Source organism: Scyliorhinus torazame, chromosome 15, assembly GCF_047496885.1.
Source record: "Scyliorhinus torazame isolate Kashiwa2021f chromosome 15, sScyTor2.1, whole genome shotgun sequence".
In the NCBI taxonomy this organism is placed as follows: domain Eukaryota; kingdom Metazoa; phylum Chordata; class Chondrichthyes; order Carcharhiniformes; family Scyliorhinidae; genus Scyliorhinus; species Scyliorhinus torazame.
The window spans coordinates 135,323,918-135,341,839 of record NC_092721.1 but is presented as its reverse complement, the minus strand read 5'-3'; the positions used below and the strand labels follow the sequence as shown (position 1 = coordinate 135,341,839).

General features: G+C 48.8%; 1 protein-coding gene across 2 annotated transcripts in view; it reads left to right on the top strand.

Moving 5' to 3' along the window:
• Positions 1–17,922, top strand: part of LOC140391842 (uncharacterized) — a 101,392-nt gene that overhangs the window by 60,029 nt on the left and 23,441 nt on the right. For both annotated transcript variants that reach the window (XM_072476792.1, XM_072476791.1), the window contains exons 3-4: positions 14,329–14,497; positions 15,556–15,613. In XM_072476792.1, coding sequence (XP_072332893.1) covers positions 14,329–14,497; positions 15,556–15,613 — 227 coding nt within the window. The remainder of the gene's footprint in view (positions 1–14,328; positions 14,498–15,555; positions 15,614–17,922) is intronic.

Below are 17,922 nucleotides of genomic sequence, written 5' to 3'. Positions count from 1 at the left end.
CGTGGAGTTAAGGCAAAGGCTGCCGAAAATGAGGACGAGATACAGGGCTTGGTGGTGAAGACGGAGACGCACGAGGCGCTACACAAGAGGTGTATGGAGAGATTGGAAGCCCTGGAAAATAGCTCGAGGAGGAAGAACTTAAGGATTTTGGGTCTCCCGAAGGGGCTGAGGGAGCAGACGTTGGGGCGTACGTGAGTATGATGCTCCATACTTTAATGGGAGCTGAGGTCCCGACGGGCCCCCTGGAAGTGGAGGGAGCGTACCGGGTCCTCGTGAGAAGACCAAAGGCAGGGGAAATGCCGCGGGCAATAGTGGTGAGATTCCACCGCTACAAGGACAGGGAGATGGTCCTGAGATGGGCGAAAAAGACACGGAGCAGCAGATTGGAGAACGCGGTGATCCGCGTGTATCAGGATTGGAGTGCGGAGGTGGCGAGAAGGAGGGCGAGTTTCAATCGGGCCAAGGCGGTGCTCCACAGGAAGAAAGTGAAATTCGGAATGTTGCAGCCGGCAAGACTGTGGGTTACACACCAGGGCAAACACCACTACTTCGAGACGGCAGAGGAGGCGTGGACATTCATTCAAGAGGAGACGTTGGACTAGATTTGGGAAAGGATGTTTGGAATGAAGCAGCGAGGTGGTGGCAAGGAATTGTAAATCAAATGGGGGAATTTTTTTCCCCTCGAAGGGGGGACACACAAAGAAATGTGGGGAAGGGGATGGGGAAGGAGAGAGGGAGCTGCGCCATTAGGGGCGGGGCCGAGAGGGAAGCGCGGGCTATGTTCCCACACTATGGAAACTGTGGCGGGAAAAGGGGGCGTAGGAACGAGGGGGCCTCACATGCAGGGAGGCTAAGGATAAACGGGGGAAGCCGAGGTCAGCCAGAGTTTGCTGACTCCGGGAAGTAATATGGGGGGTGCAATCGAGCTAGAGCGGGATCTAGCGGGGGGGATTAACTGGGTTGCTGCTGCTAAGGGGAAGGGGGAGCTGTTACGGGATGGGATGGTCGGGACGGGAGGGCGCCGTCTGGGGGACAAGCGGTTCCGTGGGAACCAGGTGAGGAGCTGGTTTAAAAAAGGGGATGGCTAGTCGACGATGGGGAGGGGGGTAAAGAGCCCCCCAACCCGGTTGATCACGTGGAACGTGAGAGGGTTGAATGGGCCGATTAAGAGGGCAAGGGTATTTGCGCACCTAAAGAAGCTAAAGGCAGACGTGGTCATGCTTCAGGAGACGCACCTGAAACTGGCGGATCAGGTCAGATTAAGAAAAGGATGGGTGGGACAGGTATTCCACTCTGGCTTGGATGCGAAAAATAGAGGGGTGGCAATACTGGTGGGGAAACGGGTATCATTTGAGGCGAAGACCATAGTGGTGGACAGTGGGGGTAGGTACGTGATGGTGAGTGGCAGATTGCAAGGTGAAGCGGTGGTGCTGGTGAACGTATATGCCCCGAACTGGGATGATGCAAACTTTATGAAGCGTGTGTTGGGGCGCATCCCGGACCTGGAGATGGGAAAGTTGGTAATGGGGGGGGGGGACTTCAACACTGTGCTGGACCCAGGGCTGGACCGGTCCAGATCTAGGACCGGGAGGAGGCCGGCAGCGGCCAAGGTGCTTAAGGGCTTTATGGAGCAGATGGGAGGAGTGGATCCCTGGAGATTTACTAGACCGAGGAGTAAAGAGTTTTCCTTCTTCTCCCACGTCCATAAAGTGTACTTCCGGATAGATTTCTTTGTCCTGGGAAGGGCACTGATCCCGAAGGTGGCAGGAGCGGAGTACTCGGCTATAGCCATTTCAGATCATGCCCCACATTGGGTAGATCTGGAACTAGGTGAGGAAAAGGAGCAACGCCCACTTTGGAGATTGGACATGGGACTGTTGGCGGACGAGGGGGTATGTGGAAGGGTGAGGGGATGTATTGAAAGATACCTAGAGGTCAATGATGACAGAGAGGTCCAGGTGGGAGTAGTCTGGGAGGCGCTGAAGGCGGTGGTGAGAGGGGAGCTGATCTCCATAAGGGCCCATAAGGGGAAACAAGAGGGTAAAGAAAGGGAGAGACTGATTGGGGAGATTCTGAGGGTGGCAATATGCGGAGGCTCCGGACGAAGGGCTATTCTGGGAAAGACGGAGACTACACACGGACTTTGACTTATTGACCACGGGTAAGGCGGAGACGCAGTGGAGGAAGGCACAGGGAGTACAGTATGAATACGGAGAGAAGGCGAGCCGACTGCTGGCCCAACAACTTAGGAAGAGGGGGGCAGCGAGAGAGATCGGAGGAGTTAGAGACGAGGAGGGAAGGATGGAACAGAGAGCGGAGAGGGTGAACGGGGTATTTAGGGTATTCTACGAGAGGCTGTATAAGGCCCAACCCCCGGAAGGGAAAGAGGGAATGATGCATTTCCTAGACCAGTTGGAGTTCCCGAAGGTTGAGGAGCAGGAGAGGACAGGCCTGGGAGCGCAGATTGAGGTAGAGGAGGTGGTAAAAGGTATCTGGAGCATGCAGGCAGGGAAGGCCCCGGGACCAGATGGGTTCCCGGTGGAATTCTATAGGAAATATGTGGACCTGCTGGCCCCACTCCTGTCGAGAACCTTCAATGAGGCTAAGGAAAGGGAGACACTACCCCCGACGATGTCGGAGGCGACGATATCGCTGATCCTGAAAAGAGACAAAGACCCGCGGGTCATACAGGCCTATCTCCCTCCTGAACGTAGATGCCAAGTTATTGGCCAAAGTGATGGCGACAAGGATAGAGGACTGTGTCTCTGGGGTGGTGCATGGGGACCAAACAGGATTTGTTAAAGGGAGGCAATTGAATACCAATATACGGAGGTTGTTGGGGGTGATGATGATGCCCCCACCGGAGGGAGAGGCGGAGATAGTGGTGGCTATGGATGCAGAGAAGGCATTTGATAGAGTGGAGTGGGACTACCTGTGGGAGGTACTGAAGAGATTTGGATTTGGAGAGGGGTTCATTAGATGGGTTTGGCTCCTGTATGGGGCCCCGGTGGCAAGTGTGATTACGAACAGGCAACGATCCGACTACTTTCGACTATATAGGGGCACAAGACAGGGGTGCCCCCTGTCCCCGTTACTGTTTGCGTTGGCAATTGAACCATTGGCCATAGCGCTGAGGGGCTCTAGGAAGTGGAGAGGGGTACTTAGAGGAGGAGAAGAACATCGGGTGTCATTATACACGGATGATCTGCTGTTATATGTCGCGGACCCAGTGGAGGGGATGCCTGAGATAATGCAGACACTCAGGGAGTTTGGAGAATTTTCGGGATACAAATTGAATATGGGGAAGAGTGAACTGTTTGTGATGCACCCCGGGGAGCAGGGCAGGGGAATAGACGAGCTGCCGCTGAGGAGGATAACAAGAGATTTCCGGTATTTAGGGATCCAGGTGGCCAGGGACTGGGGAACATTGCATAAGCTTAACTTGACACGACTGGTAGAGCAGATGGAAGAGGACTTTAGGAGGTGGGATATGGTGCCCCTGTCATTGGCGGGCAGGGTGCAGGCGGTTAAAATGGTGGTCCTCCCGAGGTTTCTTTTTGTTTTTCAGTGCCTCCCCATACTGATTACAAAGACCTTTTTTACGAAGGTGGACAGGAGCATCATGAGCTTTGTGTGGGCTGGAAAGTCCCCAAGAGTAAAGAGGGGGTTCCTGCAGTGCAGTAGAGATAGAGGGGGATTGGCACTGCCGAATCTGAGTGATTATTATTGGGCCGCTAACGTGTCCATGATATGTAAGTGGATGAGGGAAGAAGAAGGAGCGGCGTGGAAAAGGCTGGAGATGGCGTCCTGTAGGGGAACTAGCTTAAAAGCACTGGCGACGGCGCCGCTGCCGTTCTCCCCGAAAAGGTACACCACAAATCCAGTGGTGGTGGCGACTCTGAAGATTTGGGGGCAGTGGAGACGACATAGGGGAGTGACGGGGGCCTCAGTGTGGTCCCCGATAAGGAACAACCACAGGTTCGTCCCGGGAAGAATAGACGGGGGATTTCAATCTTGGCAGCGAGCAGGAATTGCGAAACTGAAGGACTTGTTCTTGGACGGGACGTTCGCGAGTCTGGGAGCACTGACAGAAAAATACGGGTTGCCACCTGGGAATGCATTTCGCTATATGCAAGTGAGGGCATTTGTGAGGCAACAGGTGAGGGAATTTCCGCAGCTCCCGGCGCAAGGGATCCAAGACAGAGTGATTTTGGGGGCATGGGTGGGTGACGGTAAGGTGTCCGATATATACAGGGAAATGAGAGACGAGGGGGAGACGATGATAGAGGAACTGAAAGGAAAATGGGAGGAGGAGCTGGGGGAAGAGATTGAGGAGGGGCTGTGGGCAGATGCCCTAAGTAGGGTAAATTCCTCGTCCTCGTGTGCCAGGCTCAGCCTGATCCAATTCAAGGTACTACACAGGGCACGTATGACGGGAGCAAGATTGAGCAGGTTTTTTGGGGTGGAGGATAGGTGCGGGAGGTGCGCGGGAAGCCTTGCGAACCACACCCACATGTTTTGGTCATGTCCGGTATTGCACGGGTTCTGGGTGGGTGTGGCAAAAGTGATCTCGAAGGTGGTGGGGGTCCGGGTCGAACCGAGCTGGGGGTTGGCTATATTTGGGGTTGCAGATGAGCCAGGAGTGCAGGAGGCTAGAGAGGCTGATGTTTTGGCCTTTGCGTCCCTAGTAGCCCGGCGAAGGATTCTACTTGTGTTGAAAGAAGCTAATCACCCGGGCGTGGAGGCCTGGATAAACGACATGGCAGGGTTTATAAAATTGGAGCGGATAAAGTACGCACTAAGAGGTTCGGCTCAGGGGTTCACCGGGCGGTGGCAACCGTTCCTCGACTATCTCGCAGAGCGATAAGGGAAAATAGGAATGACAACAGCAGCAACCCAGGGGGGAAGAGGGTGGGGGGGGGGGGGGGGGGGGGGTGCATTCGGGTCTTCGGGGTTTTTTTGTGTGTTGTTACATATTTGCTGTTCATATTTACCTTTTCAATGTTACTATTTTTTTCTGTTTCTTATTTGTGTTGGCACTTGCCGTTAGTTAATATATTTTTTAAAGAACGATCAATGTATATATTACAAAGTTGTAAAAAATGGAAAATTCTTGGTTGATCGAAAAACTTTAATAAAATATATATATTTTTAAAAAATCATTGGAAGGTGTAGTGCAAGTGGGGGATTTTGGGGGGAATTGAAGGATCTAATGCAATATTGTCAAGGAGATAATGAATACAAAATAAAGAAGCCCAAATTGGAGACCAGAAGTATGTTGGGAGATGCATATCAGGACCCTGCAGAAATCATGACTTACTGTTATATGTGGGAATTGCCCAGGAAGTTTAAACTTCCAATGGGCTGATTTCCCAAGGTCATACAAGGTTGTCTCTGACCCTGAGCTTTGGGTGGAGACCGAGCTTGATGGATGGGACTTACTCTGGAATAGTTAGACAGTTTAAAACATAGTCAAACAGCCGGGTAACTCCACAAGTGGTTTCTGCCCACCCCATCATCTCAATGACTATCCAACCCAATCACCTAACTACTCCAAGCAAAACATGCTCCTGATGACCTGACTACTCCACTGACCACCCAACTATCCCCCAAGCCACCAGACAGCCCCCCCCCCCCCCCCGTTGACCACCCAACTACTCCATTGACTATCTGATTAACCCCAACCCAACTAGACCACCTCCAATCACTCGACTAGCCCTTCCCTAACCAACTAGATAACTCTCAAATTAAGCATAATAATGTGGATTCTGCAATTTGAAACGAATAGAGAATTCTGGAAAAACTCAGGAGAAAAACAGAGTTAACGTTTCTAGTCATAAACCCTTTGTTGGAACTAACCCCAACCACTTGACTACGCCCAACCCAACCAGACTACCCCATCAACCACCTGGCTACCCCTTTGACCCAATCCAACCATCCCTGACCTCATCCCGATCAGACCTGACTACCCCACTGACTCGATCTGATGACCCACCTCATTTACCTACCCCCCCTACCCATTCACTCACTCATCCAATCATTCACCGACCCACATTAATTCATTAATAAAATGAGCCTTAAAAACCTACTTGAATACAGTAGCTAGTGTTGTAAAAAGGCAGCATGTCATCTCCTTTCCCAACTCTATTACAATCTGCTGGACTTGCATGGGAGGTGCTGCGCTGCCCATTGCTCTGTCAGTCGGAATTGGAAGATCCCAGAAGAAACCAGGGCGGAACAGCTGTCTAATCTAATCCAGATGTCCTCTTTTGTCCTAATCCCCCTCCCCCCTTTTCAACAACATAAAACCCATCACATCATGTTTCTATCATCCTTCGGTTTCGAAGAGGTCATATTCAATTTGAAATATATAATTCTGTTTCTCTCTCCACAGACGTTGCCAGGCCTCCTGAGATTTTCCAGCACTATCTGCTTTTACCCTGAACATTTTTCTGCTTAGCCACCTATCTTCCACCCTCCATTTTGTGGAGCTCATCCAATTATCTGCTACTCTTACCTTAACCCACTCAGCCATCATCTTTCTGCTTGCTGACATTTACTCCTGTTCCAACACCACCTTGATTTCAAATGTTGCACTCTTAGAAATTGTTCTAAATTAGTTTTGGGTGAGATCAACTTGTTCCTATTGGTAAAATGGGAGTTGCTTAGTTTGTCCACACTGTGGGGAAAGAAGCTGAACATTTTTTTTCAATGGGTTGGTAGTAAGGTCCTCAGCAGAGATTTGATGGAGTGTCAAGTTTGCCCCTTTATATAGGTGATTAGGTGGATTGGCGATAGAAAAGGTTAATCTTGCCCTTGCTGGTAGGTTTAGCGCATCTGGGAGCAGGGTATGGTAGGGGGTAATTAAAACAGCTCTCGGCTGTACATAGGCCCACTTGCACAATGCATCCTAATCAAAGAATATTTCTGCAGATCAGAAGGCTGACCTGTGTGCTTAATAATGTGAGAGATGTTGATCTGGTCACTATGTTCATAGCAATAAAATTAGTGGAAGAGCTTAAGTAGTGACCATGCTAATTGAATGATTAGAATAGATTCCAGGGGCCTAAGTGCATCGTGACTCCATGTTGTTATTCTTCTGATGCTACTTTTATCTATCTTTGTAATGTAATTTAGTGGTAGTATGAATGGAATGTAGGGATCAATGGCAGAATGAGAATAGAGGTTGTGAGTGAACCATTGGTATGTTGTATTAATGCTGGGTTGTAGAATATGATATATCTGAGTGTTGGATCTTATAATATGAGCTTGTCAAAATCCTGAGTTCTCATAATGGATCATATAGTGTAATGCCTCATTAAAGACATAATTCTGTGGCTGTGCCCATTTACTCTGTTGTTTAAAGTAATGAATCAAATTAGAACACAAAAACAGTGCCAACAACCCCAAGGAGAGATTACACAGGCTAGGGTTGTATTTCCTGGAATTTAGCTGAGCAAAGCTGATTTAATTAAAGATATTAAGGGAACGAGATAGCGTGGATCATAGAATCACCACAGAGCTGTAGGAGGCATTCAGCCCATCGAGCACTGACCCTCCAAAGGATCACCCTACCTAGGCCCACCCTCCCACCCTATCCCCGTAACCCAGTAACCCCATCTAATCTTTTAGACACTAAGGGGCAATTTAGCGTGGCCAGTCCACTTAACCTTCACATCTTTGGACTGTGGGAGGAAACCGGAGCACCTGGAGGAAACCCACGTAGACGGGGGGGGGGGGGGGGGGGAAATGGGTGTGATCCAACAGAAAAGTTTTTAAAATCGCAATTTAATGGAAAAGGTTCGAAATGTGTAGCAAGCAGGAAATGCCATGAACTTGGCCGGGCGAGGCTGTCACAGCTATAAAACATTCATTAGTCCACTTAACGAGACCCCACAGGATTCACACCACAGATCATGGTTCGCCAGCTCCCCGTTAACCAGTGACAGCAGCACTTGAACCGTTCCTGCACAGCCAACCCCACTCTGCTTGCAGCCATGCCGCCACAGAGACCAGCCCCACACTTTGGTGACACTGACCTGGGTCGACTGTTGGACGTGGTGGAGTCCAGAAGGGGATTCCCTGTTTTCCCGAGGATCCAGGAGGGTCAGCCATAGTGCAGCCAACGCCACCTGGGGGGGATGTGGCAACGGCCGTCAGCTGGGGGAGCGTGACCAGGAGGACCGGCGCCCAGTGCTGTAAGAAGGTTCACGACTAATAGTCACAGCACAGCTGTCATCACTCCAACAGCGCAGAGATACTTATCTTGGTAGGCTATAGTAGTGCCAGGCTTCTGGGGCACAATCTGTTGGCACCACACAGTTGCTGATGCACATCAGGTGGAGGCAGGAAAGCCCAGGCCAGATAGCAATTGGAGGTCTGCTGGGTCCCAGTCAGATGCTGAGCCTGTGGAACAGGTTGACCCAGGGCTGATGCAGTCGTAAAGGTGTGGCCATGAGACTCTGAGGGCGATGTCAGCGCTCCTCCAGCAGGTCCATAGCTGATTGGAGCAGTCCCAGAGACTACGGGCGCAGGAGTTGACACCTGCAATGCGTGGCACCAAGTCCAACACTGGTAGGGTGGCGACTGCAGTGGAGAGCCTGGTGCACAATGATATCAGTACGAGTGGAGGTGTACTAGGCATTGCGCAGATCGAATGGCCATGGCTGAAGGCCTCGGTAGAATTTCCAATTTGCTGGGGGACATGACCCAGTACCAGGTGGACCTTGATGAGGTGCTGCAGGACATGTCCCAGTCTCAGATGGGAATAGCCGAGGTGCTGCGGAGCTTGGCCCATTTGCAGTGGGCATTGCCAATGTGCAGCACGGTGTGGCTCAGTCACTGAGGAGCATCGCCAAGGGTGTCGACACCATGGTGCAGACATTGGGGGAGCCGCCAGAAATGGCAGAGCCAGATGATGCAGGGCAGCCAGGGCTTGTTCCAGCTGCCCCTCCAACTCGAGGTGAACCCCAGAGCCCTATGGACACCGGCTGGGCTGAGAGGGCGCTGGATGCCAATCCGGACCCATCCTATGGAGTGTCGCTCCCGTGTTCCACCCCTCTGACAAAGCAGTGTCCTGCAGTCAGCACACGATACAGTGCGTACAGCGGGGCAGGTGCCATCGGCAAATGTACCGGGGCCCTCCAGCCCCACAAAATGCCCGGCGGGCATCGAAAGCCATGGGAGGTGGTAAGCAGCAGGTTTCTACCTCTGATGTGCATTCTGGGGAAACACCTAGATGAGGCGGTAGTGCATGGAAGTGTGAGCACATCGAGGATCACTGAGAGGGGAAGGGGGGGTGGGGCATTGTGGGGCGACCCCATCGAGAGTGGGATAGTGGTGGTCACTGTGAAACCTATTAACGTATCAGCACTTCGACCACTATAACGCCTCTGGCACTTTCTTCCACTTACGGCCACACACTGCGTGCAGATGATGGGTGTGAGCGTGCACTCAGCAGACAGGCAATGGTCAGTCTATGGCATTGATCGAGGAGCAACAGTGCTCAGCTCTCTACGGGTTATCATCACCTCCCTCCCTGCCCTCACCTATGACCCGCTGATGGAGCCGGCACATTCCCATCATCCTGGAGTGATGTTACACAGACCCTGGGAGGGTGGGAAATGGCAGAGGAAGGGAGAGGTGAGGATGACGAGTGGGTGGGATGTATAGGGATGGGGTAGGGGGAATGACGGGCAAGGATGAGGGCCTCCTTGGCCCTTCTGGCTTGCCGGCTGTTGCCATCTTCCGGCTGGTCCTGCGGTCCTCCCCGGGCTCATCCTCCAGTCCCTTGTGATCTGACACCGCCTCATCCTCCTCCTTCTCGGATGTGGCCACATATTCCTCCATCTCCAGCATGTCGCTCTGCTACTGTACCAGGTTAGGGAGGGCACAGCAGACCATCACCAAGCAGGCAACACTCTGGGAGCTGTACTTTAGCACCACCTGAGTGGTCGAGGCACCCGAACCTCATTTTGAGGCGTCCGATGCACCGCTCAATGACCACTCGGGTGGCCGTGTGGGCCTAGTATCTGATCTCCACAACGGTCACTGGCCCCTGTACTGGCGTCATTAGCCAGGTCCTCAGCAGGTAGCACTTATTCCCCAAGAGCCAAACGTGGCCCTCGAAGAGGCTGGGGATTTCTGACTGCCCCAGGATGTAGCTGCCGTGCACAGTCCCTGGGAATCATGCACACACGTGCATGATCCTCATCTGCTGGTCGCACACGAGCTGAATATTCAGGGATGATCACCTTCCTTTTGATGTAGAGCCCAAACGGCCCGGTGAGTGCAAGGCAACATCTAAGCCTAGAATCATAGAATCCCTACAGGAGGCCTTTCCTCCACCCTAGCTCTGTAATACTACCCAACCTTCTGACATTTGGGGGCAATTTAGCATGGCCAATCCACCTAACCTGCACATCGTTGGACTGAGGGAGGAAACGGGAGAATCCAGAAGAAACCCACGAAGACACGAGGAGAATGTGCAAACTCCACACAGACAATAACCTGAGGTCTGAATCGAACCCGGGGTCATGGCGCTGTGAGGTGGCAGTGCTAATTACTGTGCCGACCTGGGGAGATGTCACAAGGCATATTGACTGTCCGGAACCCTGCGGGAGGCCTGTCCCAGCATTTACCAGCCACATCACGATCCCTGATGGGCGCCACACAGCCAATAGATCGCGCCCAATATTTCTGCTGGTCGGGGAGTCTAGGGCTAGTGTGACGGATGTGAGAGATTTTAATATTTTAAAGTCTGTATTTAGTATTTTTGCTGTGATTACAAAAGGAGAGATTCATTACTTTTGGCAAGGGTAACATAACCTTTGTAATAATTATAGAATCCCTACCAGAATGTGCCTGGTATGGAGGGAAGATCTTATGAGGAAAGGTTGAGGCACTTGAGGCTGTTTTCGTTAGAGAGAAGAAGGTTAAGAGGTGACTTAATTGAGGCATACAAGATGATCAGATGATTGGATAGGGTGGACAGTGAGAGCCTTTTTCCTCGGATGGTGATGTCTAGCACGAGGGGACATAGCTTTAAATTGAGGGGAGATAGATATAAGACAGATGTCAGAGGTAGGTTCTTTACTCAGAGTAGTAAGGGCGTGGAATGCCCTGCCTGCAACAGTAGTGGACTCGCCAACACTAAGGGTATTCAAATGGTCATTGGATAGACATATGGACGATAAGGGAATAGTGTAGATGGGCTTCAGAGTGGTTTCACAGGTCGGCGCAACATCGAGGGCCGAAGGGCCTACTGCGCTGTAATGTTCTATGTTCTATGTTCAGTACAGAAGGAGGTCATTTGGCCTATCGAGTCTGCACCGATCCACTCCGCCCTACACTCGTAATCCCGTAATTTAACCTGTACATCCCTGGACACAAAGGACAATTTATGATGACCAATCCTAACCTGCACATCTTTGGACTGTGAAGAAAACCGGAGCACCCGGAGGAAATACAGGCAGACACTGGGAGAGTGTTCAAACTCTACACAGACAGTAACCCAAGGCCAGAATTGAACCCAGGTCCTTGGCGCTGTGAGGCAGCAGTGCCACCATGCCACTCAACAAGACACAAGAATTTTGGGGGCAGCACGGTGGTGCAGTGGTTAGCACTGCTGCCTCACAGCGCTGAGGACCCGGGTCGGATCCCGTCCCCGGGTCGCTACCCGTGTGGAGTTTGCACATTCTCCCCGTATCTGCATGGGTCTCACAGCCACAACCCAAAGATGTGCAATGGTAAAATCCAGCAACGCTATTGCAGGCATAGATAAGGTAAATAGTCAACATCTTTTCCCAAAGGTAGGGGAGTCTAAAACTAGAGGGCATAGGTTTAATGTGAGAGGGGGGGATATACAAAAGGGTCCAGAGGGGCAATTGTTTCTCACACAGGGTGGTGAGAGTCTGTAACAAACTGCCAGAGGCAATAGTAGAGGCGAGTACAATTTTGTTTTTAAAAATGCATTGAGACAGTTACGTGGGTAAGATGGATATAGAGGGATATGGGCCAAATGCGGCAATTGGGACTAGCATAGTGGTAAAAACTGGGCGGCATGAACAAGTTGGGCCGAAGGGCCTGTTTTCATGCTGTAAACTTCTATGACTCCATGACTTATGAGCAAGGATACCCAGATTCATTTGGCCATCAACACTTTACAACCTCTCGCCATTTAAGAATCTCCATTCCTCCTACCAAAGTGGATCTCTTCACATTTTTCCACATTATGTTCCATCTACCATGTTCTTGCCCACTCACTAAATCTGTCTGAATCCCCATGAAGCCTCTTTGCACAATTCAACACACTTTCCCATCCAGTTTTACCTGGAAACTTGGAAATATTATATTTGATCCCCATATCAAATCATTGATATAATTGTGAACTCACCCTTGCGGTACCCCACTTGTCACAGCCTGTCAGTAGAAAACACAAATGACATACCAGAAATAGAGGGCAACCAAGCAGTTAAAAAGAGTGAGGAAATTTAATGTCATTATTATCAGCAGAGAAAAAGCATGGAAGAAACTTAAGGAACTAAAAGCTAACTAATCTCCAGGATCTGATGGCCTATATCTTGGAGTTTTAAAAGAGGTAGCTGCAGAGATAGTGGTTGCACAGGATTTTCCAAAATTCCCTCCATTCGAGAGCGGTCGCTGTGGATTAGAAATTAGAAAATATAACACCACTGTTCTGGAAAGGAGAGGGAGAAAGCAGGGATCTATTGTCCGTTGTCTGGAAAATGTTGTAATCTATTATTAAGGAAGTCTTAACGATGCACTTAGAAAATCATGATCAACCAGAATCAACATGGTTTTACGAAGGGAAATTGTATTTGACAATTGAATTAAGAGTTTTTGAGAGTGGGATAAACAAAGGGGAATTAGTAGTAGTACAATCAATAGAAGTGAACTTTCAAAAGCCATTCGACAGGGTGCCACACAAAAGGTTGATATACAAGATAAGGGTTCATGGATTTGTGAGGTGATACATTAGCATGGCCAAAGGATGGGTTGATAGACAGACAGCCGAGTAGGAATAAATGGAGTGTATTCAATTTGGCAGGTTGTAATTAGTCGACTGCCACAAGGATCAGTGCTGGGACCTCAACCATTTACAATCTATATTTAATGATTAACTGAGAGACCAAGAGTGTCTCATCTAAGTTTGCTAGTGATACAAAGCTAGGTGAAAATGAAAGCTTTGAGGAGGGCACAAAAGTTGCAAAGAAATACAGTCATGTTAAGTTAGTGGGCCACAAGGTGACAGATGGAATATAATGTGTGGAAGTGTGAGATAGTGAGAATACTTGAGAAAAATATTTTCATAAGATTGTGTGTATTTATACAAGGAATACAAGAAGTTAGCATGTAATTAAAGCCACAATTAAGATGGCAAATGTCATGTGGACCTTTATTGCAAAGGGATAGGAGGACCAGAGAAAGAAGACTTGCAACAGGGCTTTGGTTAGACCACACATGGATACTGTGCACGGTTTTAGTCTCCATATTTAAAGAAGGACCTACTTGCATTGGGGGTGGTACAGGAAAGACTCACTAGATTGCTTCCTGCGATGAGAGGGTTTTCCTATGGTGAGAGGATCCAGTTGTGGCTGTCACGTAACATTAGGGTGGCACAGTGTTTAGCACTGCTGCCTCACAGCGTCAGGGACACAGGTTCGATTACAGCCTTGGGGGACTGTCTGTGTGGAGTTTGTAACTTCATTGAAGCCTACTTGTGACAATAAGCGATTATTATTATTATTATTATTATTATTATTATTATTATTATTATTATGTATGTTCTCCTCTGCGTTGGTTTCTTCCGGGTGCTCCGGTTTCCTCCCATAGTTCAAAGATGTGAAGGTTAGGTGGATTGGCTATGCTAAATTTCCCTTTAGTGTCCAAGGATTAAGATGGGGTTGTGGGATAGGTTGGGGGAGTGGGACTGTTGGAGTGCAACTTTGGTGGGTCGGTGTAGACTCGATGGGCTGAATGGCCTCGTGCACTGTAATCAGTCACATGATATTGCAGTACCTTTAAAATGTTGAGATTGCACAGTTTTAAAATATATAATGGCTATATTAGATCATTCTCATTAATGTATAATTCTTGATATATGTTAATTGTACAATAGTTTATCCAGAGATTGTGCATTCTTGCTAATAGATGTATTTAGTCACTGCTATAATAGCTTATTTATACTACTATTTAATTGAATTTTATTCCTACCTACATGAGAAGAACACTTTATAGTCACAGTGAATCATGAAGACAGTTTTGTAATACATCAGTGCAATTTCCACCTGCTTGTTTCTCTTCCAGCTTTAAGTGACCTGAAGCTTCCACAATCAAAAAGCTGTCCCGAAAGCAAAAATGGGATCAATCATATAAAATTTTCAGGTAACTCCAGGAGAGATGACAGTCTTGATCCTTTATTCAGGCCCTCTGAATCTTCAAGCCAAAGCACAGAGTCTCATTCAGACCAAAACCAGTAAGTTTAATTGATGCACTGCTTTTTGTTTGTTGTTTGAAATAGAGGTGTAATTTTAAATAATAATTGTCAGTTCCAAAAGTCTGAAATCAGACGAGAAAATATTAGGAATACCCAACAGGCCAATCCTCATTTGGAAGAGAAAGATCAGTGTTTCAAGTGTAAGTCATCTTTATCTTTCAGATGCTGACTAACCTGCGGAGTTTTTTTCAATCATGGATTGACGACAGATCCAGGCTTTCTGCTACTGGATTGCACCACTGTAAACACTTGCTGATTCACATTTCATACCAATCTAGAACTAGGCCCTGAGAAGCTGCTCCTCTCCCTGTGGACAGTCAAACCTCCACTCTCTGGCCTCAGTCTGGCCCTCCATCCAAGCTAGGAGTTGGCAGATATGCAAGTTCCCCGCAACAAGTCTCAATGATTGCAAACCATGGGTCAGACAAGTATGGTCCAGGGAGTGTCAAAAATCATGGGATTGTAGTGATTCCTGCCTTTGTTGAGACTATAATGGGGATGGCACAGTCTGTTTATTGTCAGGTGACACAGTGCCAGAGACATGAACAGAGAGAGTCTACACAGAGATGAGATTCCTGACACATCGTCGCCAATCCTTTTCTGATCATCACAGCCACACCCACAAATGACATTTATAGATCTCCCTGCTGAAGGTCTGTAACCAAATATGTGTAAGATCCAGGGTAAGTATTGGGAAAGCACTGAGCAATCCAGGCAATCGGAAGTTTAAATTTCTCGCCTAGGTACCGGAGATATGCTTGTGTTGGGACTTCCGACGGGTTCCCTGCTTATCTTTTAGGATACCTGATTATCTGGACATTGGAAGATCAAGGCTAATATCTCTACAACACAAGAATCCAATGGATGGATACAAGGGATCCCATTGTACTGGTTTTGTTACATTTGTTTGCGTAACAACAGTGACCACACTTGAAAAGTAATTCATTGGGTGCAAAGTGCTTTGGGATATCCTGAGGATATGAATTAAATTATGTAAACACAAGTTTGTACTTAATATATAATATTTATTTTGGTAGATGCAGTAACTACAATTCATTGCAACTGGAATCATCAAACGTGTTTTCGCAACTCCAGGCAAGAGTTTTATTAATATTTTAAATATGAAGGACAAACCGCAGAACACCGGGAACTTTTTAAATTCTACCTTGGGAAGACCCATTGTTTACAATCACCGCACATAAAAAATTCTATTGGACCGCTACTAAACAATAAAGGGCATGAGTTCATAGGCCTCACTGCTAAATCAAATTACAAGCTTATAGTTTTATATTTATTTTCTTTCTGTGTTCCATAAACATTACAAATTGAGAGAAGGGCAAGGCGTGGTAGTGAAGGAGTATCTTTAGAACATAGAACAGTACAGCACAGTACAGGCCCTTCAGCCCACAATGTTGTGCCGACCATTTATCCTAATCTAAGATCAACCTAACCTACACCCCTTCAATTTACTGCTGTCCATATGCCTGTCTAAGAGTGGCTTAAATGTCCCTAATGACTCTGCCTCCACCACCTCTGCTGGCAGTGCATTCCACACACCCACCACTCTCTGTGTAAAGAACCTACCTCTGACATCTCCTCTATACCTTCCTCCAATCACCTTAAAATTATGTCCCCTCGTGACAGCCATTTCCACCCTGGGGAAAAGTCTCTGGCTATCCACTCTATCCATCCCTCACATCACCTTGTACACCTCTATCAAGTCACCTCTCTGCCTTCTTCGCTCCAGTGAGAAAAGCCCTAGCTCCCTCAACCTTTCTTCACAAGAGATTCCCTCCAGTCCAGGCAGCAGCCTGGTAAATCTCCTCTGTACCCTTTCCAAAGTATCCACATCTTTCCTATAATGAGGCGACCAGAACTGGACACAATATTCCAAGTGTGATCTAACTAGAGTTTTATAAAGCTGCAGCAAAACCTCACTGCTCTTGAACTCAATCCCCCTGTTAATGAAAGCCAACACACCATATGCCTTCTTAACAACCCTATCAACCTGGGTGGCAACTTTGAGGGATCTATGTACGTGGACCCCAAGATCCCTCTGTTCCTCCACACTTCCAAGAATCCTGCCTTTAACCCTGTATTCAGCATTGAGCTGAATTTACTCACTGAATATTGCTTTTCTTTCTCAAAACACACCAGTTGAATTTTGAAGTCTATGAATTGTCCACAACTCTGTGCTATTGATATTTTAATGCTGATTGTTTACACATGATACAAATTATAATTTCTAAAGGGAAAGAGGGAAAGATAAAACCCAATTAAGACAAAAAGGAAGGAAGGAAATTTGTTTCATCATTCTAATTTGATTTTGTTTGAAAAAATATTGAACTTTGAAAAACGATATATGAGGATATGAAATGGGGAGTAACATTAGGCATTGATCCCAGACAGAATCTGATTTCTGTTCACCAGGTTTCTGATTTGATGTGGTTTGACTTACTGAGTGACTTGGAGGTAGTCCGCATATTGTTTCTATTTACAAAGATGTCATGATGAGTAGATTGTTCTCTGGACACAGGCATTTCTATGTCTTGCTCTCTTGGAGCCTCTTGGTCATCTGACCCTGATGTCGTACTTGCATCATTATTAATACCATTGTCAAATTAACATAACCATTAACCCTTCATTCTGTAGTTTTTGTCTGCCTAACCTTGCCTTGCCAATGGGAGGAGGCAGAATTCTCTGATGCCCAAAATCTACTGGAAAACAGCTTTGAGGCTGTTCAACTTTTCCAGGGATTCTCTGATCCTGGGGATAAGTGTTGACGCCGTCGTAAACGGCGGAGCGTTTTATGCTGGCGTCAACAGGCCCCTAGGAGCAGCAATCCTGTGCCACACAGGGAGCCAGCACGGCACTGGAGAGCCTCGCGCTGCTCCAGCTTCCGATACTGGCGTCAGAACGGGCGCCGCGGGTCAGCGCATGCGCACTACGGCCGGTGCGAATTCACGCATGCGCATGGGTTGCCTTCTCTGCGCCGGCCCCAACGCAACGTGGCGTAGAGCTACAGGGGCCTGGCGCAGAGGAACATAGGCCCCCACCAGGATAAGCCCCGATTGGCCCCGATCAGTAGGCCCCAATTGGGGGCCAAGCCACCGTGGAGCCCCCCCCCCCCAACCAGGCCACCCCCCGCAACGTGAACGCCGAGGTCCCGCTGGCTAGGACCACACGTGAACGGCGCCGGCCGTTCTCGGTGCGCACTCGGCCCATCGCGCATGGAGAATCGCCGGGGGGGGGCCGCAAAGAGAGGCCCCCGACTGGCACCGCGCCGACCATGAATCGCGCCCCCCACCGGCAATTCTCCGACCCCACGCGGGGCCAGGGAATCCCGTCCTCTATTCCTTTAGGCCCTAGTTCAAATAGGCGTTTTGGACCTGGTGTAGGCCCCT